The sequence below is a fragment of the Apodemus sylvaticus genome, chromosome 8 (assembly GCF_947179515.1).
Source record: "Apodemus sylvaticus chromosome 8, mApoSyl1.1, whole genome shotgun sequence".
In the NCBI taxonomy this organism is placed as follows: Eukaryota; Metazoa; Chordata; class Mammalia; order Rodentia; family Muridae; genus Apodemus; species Apodemus sylvaticus.
Window position 1 is genome coordinate 74776910 of NC_067479.1, and position 15702 is coordinate 74792611.

Genomic DNA, 15702 nt, shown 5'->3' on the forward strand with positions numbered 1-15702 from the left:
TCCCCTTGTCTAACTTTATGGTTCATCTTAACAGACTAAGACATGAGAAGAAACAGAAACACATCGCTAGATGCTGTGGTGACAGATTTCCTTCTCCTGGGCTTGGCTCATCCCTCAAATCTAAGAACCTTCCTCTTCCTGGTCTTCTTCCTCATTTACATCCTGACACAGCTGGGGAACCTGCTCATCCTGCTCACTGTGTGGGCTGACCCCAAGCTGCATGCCCGCCCCATGTACATCCTTCTGGGTGTGCTCTCTTTCCTGGACATGTGGCTCTCTTCAGTCATTGTTCCTCGAATTATAGTAAACTTCACTCCCGCCAGCAAGGCCATCCCATTTGGTGGCTGTGTAGCTCAACTATATTTTTTCCACTTCCTAGGCAGCACCCAGTGTTTCCTCTATACTTTGATGGCCTATGACAGGTACCTGGCAATATGCCAGCCTCTTCGCTACCCTGTGCTCATGAATGGGAAGCTATGCACAATCCTAGTGGCTGGAGCTTGGGTGGCTGGCTCCATCCATGGGTCTATTCAAGCCATTCTGACCTTCCGATTGCCCTACTGTGGACCCAAGGAAGTGGATTACTTCTTCTGTGACATTCCTGCAGTGCTGAGACTGGCCTGTGCTGATACAACTATCAATGAACTGGTGACCTTTGTGGACATTGGAGTGGTAGCTGCCAGTTGCTTCATGCTGATTCTGCTCTCCTATGCCAACATAGTTCATGCCATCCTGAAGATACGCACTGCTGATGGCAGGAGGCGTGCCTTCTCCACCTGTGGATCCCATCTCACTGTGGTCACAGTCTACTATGTCCCCTGTATTTTCATCTACCTCCGGGCAGGTTCCAAGAGTCCCTTCGACGGAGCAGTTGCTGTATTTTACACTGTTGTCACTCCATTACTGAATCCCCTCATCTACACCCTGAGGAACCAAGAAGTGAAGTCTGCCCTGAAGAGGCTAAGAGCAGGTAGAGGAAATGTGGACGGAGATAAGTAGCCAGTGGCTCAGGAACCACACATCATCATCATCACTGCTGTGTTTTTAGTTATTATTCATGAGACAAATGTTTAATACATAGATAATATTTTAAGATGAACTGAATACTGAAGTGAGAATTTTGGTTTCTTTTTAGAAACACAGAAATATGGGAATGTGTTTTCATTTTAATCCCATGTGTAGGATATTGGGCTGCTTCAGACTGTCTACAGCAGCTAACTATGATTTATTTCATACTCAAGCAGGGGCTTGATTTTGCCAGCTGCAGACAGTTTCTGCAAGTGTGTAACATTTGGAATCCTGGGGACTTCCAGAAGATACATAAATGCTAGGGACCTGAGAGTTGTGGAGCTGTAGGTTGCTTGGCCAATTGGTGGTTGGTGCTGTTGGTTGCAGTTGGTTGAGGTTTGTTGAGGTTTGTCAAGTAGTAATGTGTAAAAAGAAAAAAAAGAAGCAATTAGATATCCTGACACCAAAGATCAAACTTGCCCCCAAGGAACCCCATACCCCTAATGAGCAGGAAGTAATCTAACACTATCGCTGCCCCCTTTCCCCTCTATCCTTTTGTCTCCCCTACTTAGTGTTAGGGGTTTAAAAGGGTAGAAGAAAAGGGGGTACAGAAAGGTGGAAGAAAGAAGAACTCACAAAGTAACCAAAAGTCCACTACTTAATACAACTCTACTAATATAAAAGCTTCTGATGCTCTATAAAAAATCTCAATAATTTGCCCAGTTATTATACATGTTTCTGACACATTCCTCAGGAAAACACATATTTTACACAAATGTTGATGGCAAAAAGTGAATATCTAAGCAGGTCTGAGGAGAACAATGTAATAGGACATTTCCTGCCATCAATTTCCTACAATCTCACTCTCCAAGCTCTCAGAATTCAGGATCACTTGTACAAATCAAAGCAGGTGTGTCCTCTCTGGCATTCACTTGGGATCTCTTTAGAGCCTTTGTGTATCCACCCACCGTCTTCCCTTCCCCATGTAATAACTCACCAGGTTTGGTCCACGCTGCCCCAGGAATGTCCCTCAAGATCCTTCCTATTCATTCTTCACCATAGCACTCCAGACGTTCTTCTCTGAAAGTGAAAATTAAATATTTCATCTTATTTCTTCTGAATATTCACTAGCTTTCTACTGATTAAGACAGAAGTTGAACTTTTACCATGGAATTCTAAATCCTTTGCATCCAATTCCAACATTTTTTACCTCTCAAATCATCTCTACCTCCTGATCCCTCTCATCCCTATTAATTTACCTGTACCCCCTAAACATTCTCTATGCACCTCCATATCTGAGACTTTGGTCTAGTCCCATATTTGAAATATGCTTCTTTCTCCTCCATATTGGATAGCTGATAACTTATGCTTCATTTAAAACCTGGAGAAAAATTCTGAGTCGTAAAGAAGCTTTTCCTAATGTTCCTGGGCATAACTGCTATCTTCTTCCCTGTATGACTATAGTTTGTTACTACCTAGCATTTAGGTAGGAATCCTGGAGAACAGGAAGCATGTTTCATTGCTGTTTGCTATATCAGGAAATAATCAAACTCAGGGCTGAAATCAACCAAGCAGAAACAAAAAGAACTACGCTGGGCGGTGGTGGTGCATGCCTTTAATCCCAGCACTTGGGAGGCAGAGGCAGGCAGATTTCTGAGTTTGAGGCCAGCCTGGTCTACAGAGTGAGTTCCAGGACAGCCAGGGCCACACAGAAAAACCCTGCCTCAAAAAAACAAACAAACAAACAAACAAAAAAACACACACACAAAAAAAGAACTATACAAAGAATCAACCAAACCAGGAGCTGGTTCTTTGGAAAAAAAAACCAACAAGATAGATAAACTCTGAGCCAAACTAACCAGAGGGCACAGAGACAGTATCCAAATCAACAAAATCAAAAATGAAAAAAGAGACATAACAACAGATACTAAGGAAATCCAAAGAATCATGAGATCCTACTACAAAAGCCTATACTCAATAAAACTGGAAAATCTAAATGAAATGAAAAATTTTCTAGACAGATATCAGGTACCAAAGTTAAATCAGGATCAGATAAATGATCTAAACAGTCCCATAACCCCTAAAGGAAGAGAAGCAATCATTAATAGTCTCCCAACCAAAAAAAAAAAAAAAAAAAAAAAAAAAAAAAAAAAAAAAAAAACCCAGGACCAGATGAGTTTACACTACCCAATTCGTTCTATGAAGCTACAATTACTCTGATACCTAAACCTCACAAAGACACAACAAAGAAAGAGAACTTTAGACCAATTTCCCTTATGAATATTGATGCAAAAATACTCAATAAAATACTTGCCAACCAAATCCAAGAACACATCAAAATGATCTTCCACCACGATCAAGTAAGCCTCATCCTAGGGATGCAGGGATGGTTCAATATATGGAAATCCATCAGTGTAATCCACTATATAAACAAACAAACAAAAACACATGATCATTTCATTAGATGCTGAGAAAGCATTTGACAAAATCCAACACCCCTTCATGATAAAAGTCTTGGAAAGATCAGAAATTCAAGGCCCATACCTAAACATAGTAAAAGCAATATACTGAAAACCAGTAGCCAACATCAAACTAAATATAGAGAAACTTGAAGAAATCCCACGGAAATCAGAGACTAGACAAGGCTGTCCACTCTCTCTCCCTACCTGTTCAATATAGTACTTGAAGTTCTATCCAGATCAATTAGACAACAAAAGGAGATAAAAGGGATGCAAATTGGAAGATGTCAAATTTGCAGATCATATGATAGTATATTTAAGTGACCCCAAAAATTCCACCAGAGAATTCCTAAAGCTAATAAACAACTTTAGCAAAGTGGCTGGATATAAAATTAACTCAAATCAGTAGTCTTCCTATACTCAAAGGATAAAGAGGCTGAGAAAGAAATTAGGGAAATGACACCCTTCACAATAGTCACAAATAGTATTACATACCTTGGTGTGACTCTAATCAAACAAGTGAAAGATCTGTATGACAGGAACTTCAAGTCTCTGAAGAAAGAAATTAAAGATCTCAGAAGATGGAAAGATCTCCCATGCTCATGGATTGGCAGGGTTAATATAGTAAAAATGGTCATCTTACCTAAAGCAATCTACAGATTCAATGCAATCCCCATCAAAATTCCAACTCAATTCTTCATATAGTTAGAAAGAGCAATTTCCAAATCTATCTGGAATAACAAAAAAACCAAGATAGCAAAAACTGTTCTCAACAATAAAAGAACCTCTGGCAGAATCACCATCCCTGACCTCAAGCTATACTACAGAGCAATAGTGATAAAAACTGCATGGCACTGGTACAATGACAGGCAGGTAGATCAATGGAATAGAATTGAAGACCCTCTGATCACTTGATCTTTGACAAAGGAGCTAAAACCATCCAGAGGGAAAAAAACAGCATTTTCAACAAATGGTGCTGGTTCAACTGGCAGTTAACATGAAAAAGAATGTGAATTGATCCATTCTTATCTCCCTGTACAAAGTTCAAATCCAAGTGGATCAAGGACCTCCACATAAAACCAGATATACTGAATCTAATAGAAGAGAAAGTGAGGAAGAACCTGGAACACATGGGCACAGGGGAAATTTCCTCAACAGAACATCAATAGCTTATGTTTTAAGCTCAATAATTGACAAATGGGACCTCATAAAAATGCAAAGCTTCTGTAAGGCAAAGGGCACTGTCAATAGGACAAAACAGCAAGATCTTTACCAATCCTACATCCAATAGAGGGCTAATATCCAATATATATAAAGAACTCTCAAGAAGTTTGACTCCAGAGAAACAAATAACCCTATTAAAAAATGGAGTACAGAGCTAAACAAAGAATTCTCAACTGAGGAATACCAAATGGCTGAGAAATACCTAAAGAAATGTTCAACCTCCTTAATCAGGGAAATGCAAAGCAAAACAACCTGAGATTCCACTTCACACTAGTCAAAATGGATAAGATCAAAAACTCAGGGGACAGCAGATGCTGGAGAGGATGTGGAAAACGAGGAACACTCCTCCATTGCTGGTGGGATTGCAAACTGGTACAACCGCTCTGGAAATCAGTTTGTTGGTTCCTCAGAAAATTGGAAATGAGGACCTGAGGACCCAGCTATACCTCTCCTGGGCATATACCCAGAAGATTTTCCAGCATGTAATAAGGACACATGCTCCACTATGTTCATAGCAGCCTTATTTATAATAGCCAGAAGCTGGAAAGAACCCAGATGTCCCTCAACAGAGGAATGCATACAGAAAATGTGGTACACTTACACCTACACTTACACAATGGAGTACTACTCAGCTATTAAAAACAATGAATTCAGACTCAGTGAAGAAGTATAGGGCAAAACCAGAACGGGGAAGTGGGAAGGGGTGGGTGGGAGGATAGGGGGAGAAAAGGGGGCTTATGGGACTTTCGGGGAGTGGGGGGCTAGAAAAGGGGAAATCATTTGAAATGTAAATAAAATATATATTGAATAAAAAAAAGACAAAAAAAAAAAAAAACAATGAATTCACCAGGCAGTGGTGGCAAGTGCCTTTAATCCCAGCACTTGGAAGGCAAAGGCAGGCAGATTTCTGAGTTCGAGGCCAGCCTGGTCTACAGAGTGAGTTACAGGACAGCCAGGGCTATACAGAGAAACCCTGTCTCGAAAAAAACCAATATATATATATAAAACAATGAATACATGAAATTCTTAGGCAAATGGATGGAACTAGAAAATATCCTGAGTGAGGTAACCCAATCACAAAAGAACACACATGGTATGCAATTATTGATAAGTGGTTATTAGCCCAAAAGTTCTGAATACCCAAGATACAATTCACAAACCACCTGAGGCTCAAGAAGAAGGAAGAACAAAGTGTGGATACTTTGGACTTTTGTAGAAGGAGGATCAGAATACCCATGGCTCACAGCACTAATAGACTGAGCATAGGGTCCCCAGTGGAGGAGCTAGAGAAAGGACCCAAGGAGCTGAAGAGGTTTGCAGCCCCATAGAAGGAACAACAATATGAACCAACCAGTGCCCCCAGAGCTCCCAGGGACTAAACCAGCCGCCAAAGAGTACACATGGAGGGACCCATGGCTCCAGCTACATATGTCGCAGAGGATGGCCTTTTCAGACATCAGTGAAAAAAGAGGTCATTGGTCCCACGCAGACTTGATACCCCAGTGTAGGGGAATGCTAGGTCAGGAAAGTGGGAGGAGGGTTGGGAAGCAGGGGGAGGGGGGATGAGAGAGGGGGTTTTCAGAGGGGTAACAAGGAAAGGGGATAATGTTTGAAATGTAAATAAAGCAAATATCTAATAAAAAGAAGACAGGAAGCTGAGAGGGTGTAAATATATATATATATATATATATATGGAATTCTCAAAAGGGTAATAAAAAGCACAGGGACTGGTAAGATGGTTCAGTGATTAGAGCACTGGTTGCTTCTCTAGGACTCAGGTTTGATCCCCAGCACCCACATGTTGGCTCACAACTGGCTGTAACTCTAGTTCTAGTTCCAGGGGATCTGATGTTCTCTTGTGGCCTCTGTGGCACGAGGCAGGCCTGTTGCAAAGACCTTTAGGCAGGCCAAATCCCCACACATGCAAAATAAAAATAAAAAAGAATGTCAGAAGCTACCCCTACAGTGTGACAAACATGAGTGCTTAAATAGCTGAACAAGGACAATGCACATGCCAACCTGAAGGAAGGAAAGAGCAGAAAGCCTCAACAAAGAACCACGGGCAGCCAAGGAATGCCGGGAGCTGGGGAAATAGTCTTTCGGATGGAGGAGCACCTCAGTGCGTTATCTAAAATACCAAACAGGTAGCCCTGAAAGCATGCACACAAATAGCATTGTGAGCACATTATATATTTAGAAATATATATGTATGTAAGTGTGTGTGTGTGTGTGTGTGTGTGATGTAATTTTGAATAGGAATGACCCATAGGCTCAGATATTTGAATGCTTGGTCATTAGGGAGTTGTGCTACTTGACAGAGATTAGGAGGCGTGGCCTTACTGGAGGAAGTGTGTCAGTGGGCATAGGCATTAGGGTTTCAAAAGCTCAAGTAAGGCCCAGCATCTCTCTCCTTCCTGCTGTCTGTGGATCAGGATGTAGAGCTCTTGTCTCCTCCAGCACCATGTCTGCCTGTGAATACAAGATTTGAAGGAATGTGTTTTTTTTATACTTGCAAAAAACTTAATAAGCCCACTTAATGAAATGAACAAATGGACTGAACCTCTGAAACTGTAAGCAAGCTTACAATTAAATGTTTCCTTTATAAGAGTTGCCACAGTCGTACTGTCTCTTCACAGCAGTAGAACTAAAATAGCATGTACCAGGCTGGTGAGATGGCTCAGTAGTTAAGAGCACTGACTGCTCTTCTAAAGGTCCTGAGTTCAAATCCCAGCAACCACATGGTGGCTCACAACCATCCGTAATGAGATCTGACACCCTCTTCTAGAGTGTCTGAAGACAGCTACAGTGTACTCACATATAATAAATCTAAAACAAAAAACAAAAAAAAAAACCAGCATGTACCAATTAATGGATAAAGGAAGCCACAGATTTGAAAGAGAGCAGTAAGGATTATATAAGAGGGACTTATGGGAAGGTTTGGAGGGAGGAAAGGAAAGAGGAAGATGGTATCATTACATCATAATCTCAAAAAATAAACAATTTTTTAACTTTATAAAAGTATTTTTATAACCAAAGGGCACAAGTTGGGTGTGCAAGGATGGGGCATGGATCTGGGAAGAGCCGGGGAAGAGAAATTAATATGATTAAAACATACTGTACAAAACTAAAATCTTGGGGCTGAAGAGATGGCTCAACATGTTAGGAGCACTGACTGCTCTTCTAGAGGTCCTGAGTTTGCCGGAGCTAGCCTGTCAGTCAACACGGAAACCCCAGCTGGGGGAGTGAGGATGATTATAGAAAAGGCCGAAAGAAGATGCAAGAGACAGGTATGGGAGGGTCTCTGGTTAATACCATGCCAGCAACAGTGTATTTTCTCAGTATCCTTTAAAGGCAAGCAGCACAAAGCATGACCAATTCCAGGACGATAAACCATGACCACAAATGCTTATGTGGTGAGTTTATGGTACATAGTATCTATGTTTGACAAAAGATGTTTCCTTCAGGCTAGGACAGTATCTCAAGGACATATGCACAAGCAGAGGGTATAACGCACATCTTAATTAAAAACAAAGACAAATGCAGGCAGACTCATTCATGATTATCACAAGCAAGAAATCAGCCTAAGTTAACTCCAGAAGTGCTTTCCACACAAGTTCAATTTCCACAACCACATGGTGGCTCACAGCCATCTGTAATGGGATTTAAAACCCTCTTCTGGTGTGTCTGAAGACAGCTACAGTGTACTCATATAAATAAAATAAATAAATCTTCAAAAGAAACCTAGAGCCTCTCAAATAACTCATAAAAAATAAATTTAAATAAGCTAATAAATACTAAAGCAATGAAGATACTATATGTGTGTGACATGTGGAAACAAATTTGTCTAGTGGTGGGCAGAAGGCTTGAAGAAATGTGGGGTTTGTATACTTGTAAAAAAAAACTAATAAATACATACACTTAATGAAATAAAGATAGTGAATCTCATAGAGAATACTTGAGATACTGTGCCTGGGGGCCCAGCAAGATAGCTTAGGAGATAAAGATATTTGCCACCAAGTCTGGCAACCCAACTCTGATTCCCAGAATCTACATTGTAGAAGAAAACCCACTCTCAAAAGTTGTCCTCTGAACTAAATATGAGCATCTAAATGCCTGACACATACACATACATCTACACAGATAATAAATACATAAATAACTACATAAATACATAAATAAATAAATAAAAATAAATGCAAAGCATGTAAATACATTTCACATGGTAGATGGATTAGAAGATCTATAACAAAGCCAAAGGTCTTGACCACAACTGTAGTCCTGGCACCTGGGAGTTTCCAAATTAGCTTCAAAGTAGTTCGATTTTTGTTTCAACTACGTGAGACCAAGTAGCAAAAACAAAATAAACTATAAAATAAATATTTTAAACAGCCCGTGGACCCTGAGAGGTAGGTCTATGTTTCTTAGTCTATGAAGATCTATTAAAGGACCTTAGTCATTCAAAAAACTTAATTTTTTTGTATATGTATATGCTAATAAAAAATCTTCACATTTAATACCCATGCACCTCTCTTATCTTCATTTTCCTTTGCCCCTTCCTCCTCCTTATTCCCTCCACCTACAACCTGGACTCATCCTCCCCTCATCCTTTTCCTTCTCTTCTTCCTCCAATTTCATAATTGGTTTTGTGAGCAAAAGGAAACCGCAGATACACTAAGTCATCAAGTTCTGATAAACCCACAGATATTCTCCCACCTGGAATTACAAAACTGGAGAAAGCTAGAAAGGAAGGAAGTCTCCCAGGAGACAGATTACAGACATGAGCGCTGCCTTCTCACAAGGGTGCTGTTACAACAGTCCCACACTAAAGTGCCTCACACACAAGTGCCTCTGGGGAAAACAAACCAAAAACAGACCACAGCAGGGACCACCTCCACTAACTGCCTCTATCTTCCCCAGTCCACAAGCAACTGGGAGAAGATCCACAAGTACTAAATCATTCAAGTTCCAGTCTCCCAGTTGGCTGTGTCTTCCCCCATCGGCTCCTCACAACGGCCTGCGCTGACCCTGTGGCATGTAGGGCTCTCTCCAGCAACAGAGCATATCCCTTCTCTCAGACCACAACAGGACCTTTTTCCGTGGATCCTAGCACCTCCTGATGACAGTCACTCCCCTGTCACACCAGCCACGGTATGAGTCCCATCTTTCAAGTCATCTGGAGGTTTGATGTCTAATACAGAGGGGTGCTAGAGACAGGACTATGTTCCCAAACACCTACTTTTCAGATACAGGCCAAGACCACCAGGGCAGAGTCATAAGGCACGTCTCCACTCTGTCACCTCTCAGTCTGCTCTTTATTTAACTGTTGCACATAAATTTCTTTCTGCTCTCCAACAATGCTTCTTTCTGTCCTGTTAAATCATGTGACACTGCCTCTCCAGCTGTTCATTGGCTACATCTTTACCCCTTTCTCCCAAGCTCTTCCTCACTAGCAACAGTTCACTGACTGCCTTCAGTGTGAGCCAGGTTGGGTGAGAGTGTCTTAGTTAGTGTCTTAGTGTCTGTGGTGGTTTTAGCTGTGCTCCTTCTGTGTGGTCTTTGTCAGTAAGTCACTTCCCCAGCTCTACCCACAATTCCAAGGTCAGATTAAGCAAGTTGTAGCCTGGTTGTTGTGTCAGTGGAGATTTTGAATGGATAATCCAGACTAGTTACTAAAGGTTTTATACTCTTCTCATGTTTTGTTGTTTTTTTAAGATAGGGTCTCACTATGTAGCCCTCCCTGACATGTAACTCAGTTTGTAGACCAGGGTGACATCAAAGTCATAGAGATCCACCTGCCTCTGCCTCCTCAATGCTAGGTTTAAAGACATGTGCCACCACAGGAGGACCAGCCCAGGGCTTCATATTCTTTTTGGAAATTGTTTTTCTCTTGTCTCAGATTTCATGACAACACTTTTTGTCTTCACACCACACACACACATACACACTTATGTATTTATTTTAATGTAGCTCATCTTCACATTATTTTTGGTTTAAAAACTCTCATTGTAAAAGTCAGGAAAAGGACAAGAGCTAAGATCCATGAGTAGCGTTAGGACCAGACGCCCCACCTCCAAAAAACTTTGAAAATTAAAGGATGATACAAACATACAAAACATATATTAAAATGCATCAATGATACTTGCTAGTGAGAGGAATTCAAATATGCCACTTCAAAATATGTTACTTCAGAGTTGTGAGTGGTGGCGTGCATGTGTAATCCCAGTGCTTGGGAGATAAAGGAAGGGAAATAAAAGCTCAAGGACAGGCAGACATGTGACCCTGCCTCAAAAAAAATTAAACAAACAATTAAGTTCACTTGAGCACAAAGATTATTTTGGTCTGAGTAATTCGGGCAATTAGACACTGCAGATTGCCGGGCAGTGGTGGCACACGCCTGTAATCCCAGCACTTGGGAGGCAGAGGCAGGCGGATCTCTGAGTTCAAGTCCAGCCTGGTCTACAGAGTGAGTTCCAGGTCAGCCAGAGCTATATAAAGAAACCCTGTCTCGGGGGTGGGGGTGGGGGGAGACACTGCAGATTAAGCCGGGTGGTGGTGGTGCACGCCTCATTTTTTATTAAAAAAAAAATCAATGAATAAATAAACCAACAAATGAAGACACTGCAGATGTAAAATGAGCTTCCTGCTTTCTCCCTTTATCCAAATGTATAGTTTAAGTTTCCTTTTGTAACTGTAGCTATACATTTGGAGACAGACTTTTGACAAACAAATGTACAGACAGACTGTACATTTGTACAGACTTCAGTATGTAAAAAATAAACTGCAATGACTATTTTCCCACATGTGACTGTTTCTGTTTCCCTGACTGAGCAGAGAAGACAGCTCAGCACTATGAGTAGCACCAGCTGGAGTCTGCAGAGGCCTTGCTGCCAACTCGTTCCCCATGTTCCTCAGTCAGTTCCCCTAGAAGCCCAAACTCCTTTCCTCTATCTAATCACTTTCCCACGACTGCCTTCTGTTAAAAATGATGTGTTTATTTCATGACCAAACATTCCTTAGAATTTATTTTCTGTAAAGTTTTGTTAGACATGCTAAATAAACTTACTCCCTATTTTAAAAAGTAAATAATAAAAATGAAGAAAACACTCATGATAAAATAATAGGCAGTGAAAACCCTATGGGTTATTTTGTAGATTAACAGAAACAAACTGACTCTTGGACTGACTGTAGAACTTGCACAAAAGCTGAGGGGGTGACTCAGTTGGTAGAGGGACCTGTGTGGGTTTCCAGCACTGTCTGCACACTTGGCACGATGGGAACACACTTGTAATGTCAGTGCAACCATGGAGGTGGGAAGATCAGATTCAACCTATCCTTGACTACATAATGAAGCCAAGACTAATGTAGATTACTGGACATACCTCAAAAAGATGTAGTTCACTACATCTGTGCTTTGTATTTAAAAGGGGTTTTGCCTTCTAATCTTTTTCCTTATATGCATGTGTGTATGTGTGGTATGTGTATCTGTGGTGTGTGTGTCTGTTTGTATGTGGTATATATGTCATATGTGCATGTGATATGTGTAGTGTATGTATAGGGTGTGGTGTGTGTGGTGTGTACATGCATATATGTGATATGTATGTAGTATGTGTGTATATGATGTGTGTATGTGGGGTATATGTATGTTGTATGTGGGGGATATAAGTGTCTGTGTGTGTGGTATATGTGTGTATGGTATGTGTGTGTATGGTGTGTGTATGTATATGGTATGGGGGGCTGTGTGTGTGTGGTATATATGTGTATGGTGTATGTGTGTGCATGTGTGTATGGTGTGGTGTGTGTGTGTGTGTGTGTGTGTAAGTTATGGTGTGGTGTGTGCATGTATGTTAAGGGGGGCTATGTATGTGTATGTATGTGTAGTATGTGGTGTGTGTGTGTGTGTGTGTGTGTACATGTGGACTGACACCTTAGAGAAATCAGTCCTCTCTTTCCACCTTGTTGAGGAGGGATGTCTCTTGTTTCAACCATACTCTGTACTCCAGGCTAGCTGTCCCAGTATCTTTTGTTCCATCCTCATGTCCCCTGCTCCTAACTCACCACATCTATCCATGTCTATCCACGTTTATCCCCACTTCCCATATCACTAGCCAAGGAGCGCTGAGGTTACAACTGTGCACCAACGTATCAGGCTTTTCAACGTGGTTTTGGGGAATTGAACTCAGGTCATCAGGTCACATGAATGTCAGCCCTGTCCACTGAGTCGTGTCACTACCTACATCTAGGTTTTGAAAGAGGATAGTAACACTAAATTAGGCCGGGCAGTGGTAGCACATGCCTGTAATCCCAGCACTCTGGGAGGCAGAGACAGGCAGATTACTAATGTAGATTACTGGACATACCTCAAAAAGATGTAGTTCACTACATCTGTGCTTTGTATTTAAAAGGGGTTTTGCCTTCTAATCTTTTTCGAGGCCAGCCTGGTCTACAGAGTGAGTTCCAGGATAGCCAGGACTATACAGAAAAACCCTATCTCGAAAACCCCCCCAAAAAAAAAAAGTAACACTGAATTAGATGCTTTGACTCTTAAACTCATTATTCAAACCAATGCTTTACTAAATTCTTTTGGTTTACTATTTGTTAATGTTCAGTAGAACAAAAAACTTGTGGACAGGCAACCCTCTACCTGGATGCACATGACATCATTACAGTATGACCTGTTTCTAATTTTGTTTTTAACTAGAATATTAGCGCATTTCACTCTCTCATCTCTCTGGCCATTCCCATGACCTCCTTAATATGCACGGCCTCTTGTTCTTAAATTCCTCTTACATGTATAAGTATATAAAACTTTAGTCTGTGTTTTTACTACTACACTCCAGGAAACAAGAGACATTCCTCCTCAACAGGGTTGTGGGGTTGCTACTATTTCAGTGCTGGAACTGAAGTCAGCCCGTTACGTGTGCTCGCCATGGACTCCACCCAAACGAGGCTTCACCAGTCTTGGTTTCTTTCCTTTTCTGCCATTCTTCTTCATTCCTCTCTCCTTGGCTCTCTCTTCTCCCCTCCTTCATCTCCACAACTCCTGGCTATCCTGGAACTCACTCTGTAGACCAGGCTGGCCTCGAACTCAGAAATCTGCCTGCCTCTGCCTCCCAAGTGCTGGGACTAAAGGCATGTGCTACCACTGCCCGGCCTAATTTAGTGTTACTATCCTCTTTCAAAACCTAGATGTAGGTAGTGACACAACATAAAGGGCATTAAATTATCTCAGAGCAATGTCTAGGGAATATTAATAAATCAAAACTACATCATTGAGGATGATTGCCCTGCAGATACCAACCTTCATGCTTTAAAATCTGTGATAATGGACATGACCCAGAGGGAACAATGTTGACAGGGCCAGGGAAGCTTCCCTAGTGATATTTATTGTTAACTGAAGATGCATAAGGAATGACAGGGAAAGTCTGCACCTGGAATGAGTCAGTATCAAACAGACACACAGCGTTACAAGTATTCCTCCTATTAAAACTCCCCATCACCAGGGAGTTAAGAAATACTGTCCTCTCTGCCTCAGTGTGGGTGGGCTGTCATTCACACTGAGGATGGACTGCAACTCACTAGCAATGGAAACTTTCACAAAAGAAATTACTCTTTTTGTTGACCAGTAATTAGAGAACATCCTCTGCTGGTGTAGCTCAGTGGAGACATTTGCCTTGAATAGACAAAGGCTGAGACTCAATTCTCAGCATTGGGATTAGAAATGGGGTTGGGGTGGGGAGAAGAAAGATGAGGAAAGGGAGAAGGAAAAGAAGAGCAGGCAGAGGAGAAAAAGGAAGAAGACCAGGAAAAGAAGAAAAGGGAGGAAGAAAATAAATTCCTTAACATAAAAAGGAAAATAGTATGAAAAGTAGTTTAGAGATATATGTTGTGGGGAAATGAAGAGAATCTACTCTGAGAGAAACACACTCAGGAAAAAAAATAATGAAACTCTACCAATATAACCTCACAACCACCCACAGGAAAAGACTGAATTTGCAGTAAAGGAGGAAGTGTTCTTCAAATGAAGATCCTGGTGATGAGCCAGACCCAACTCCCCAGAACTCACACAGCCCAGATTAAAATGCTGTATCAAATTCCCTTTGCTCCCATTCAAAATGAAGAAGTATGCACACAATTCCTAATATGATTTCTAATAATTAGTAAGTAGGTGCCTCAACATTTCAGCCGTAGGAATAAGCTATCTTACTATAAGCTAATAAACTGTTTCTTTTGATCCATCATTCTCTTGGGTACTTGGGTAGTACCAAATGGTTTCTTGGAGGCTTATCAAAAGGAAGATATGACAGACTAAGCCTTCTTGTTGTAAGCAAAGTCCCCAAGAGCTAGAACGCCAGTGACTCCCAGACCAGAGCTGTCACCTGAGCCATCACTGCTGAAGACCTACTCAAAAATGTACTTCAGAACTCGGGCAGAAGCACGAGTTCTCCTTTGCTCCCAGAACTTGGAAAGTGAGCAGAGGGAGCCAGAATCTGTACTCACATCTGGAAAAGAAAGGTGCTCCCTTTCTGAAGCTCAGTTGGTATTCTTTCCTTTTTCTCATATAGCTCAGGCTAGCCTGAACTCATTATGTACCTAAGGGGGATCTTGAATTCCTGATCTTCCTGCCTATATTACTCAAGCACTGGAGATAACAGTACCATTCTCGGGTTTAAGATGTTCTTAGGCTTCTTTTTAATAAAATTCACTGCCACTATTTGTTCGTTGAAAAAGAACAAAATGTAGATGGAGGTAAGTTTCAGCAGTAATGTGATTGCTGTCGTGAGTTATTATGTACTACAAATGGAAGCGGGAGAAAGAGAGAGAATGAAACTCTGGCTCACATGCTTTCAGTTACAATGCTCCTGGCAGAGAGCACAGGTCCTCCATGCTGGTCACAGCTCCACAGAACTTCCCCATCACCACCCCAGGTTCCCACAGTCTCCTTCTTCAGTCCCCCTCACTGGCATGTCATCTATGCTAACCCCTGCTTCTCTGTTCTCTAGATCTCTCAAAG

The 15702-nt window shown here is 41.4% G+C and overlaps 1 protein-coding gene across 1 annotated transcript; it reads left to right on the plus strand.

Moving 5' to 3' along the window:
* The first annotated feature begins 42 nt into the window (after positions 1–42).
* On the plus strand, positions 43–999 carry LOC127690984 (olfactory receptor 10G2-like). Its single transcript, XM_052190554.1, has one exon. It carries the CDS (start codon positions 43–45, stop codon positions 997–999), a length of 957 nt encoding a protein of 318 aa, XP_052046514.1.
* Positions 1000–15702: the final 14703 nt, after the last annotated feature.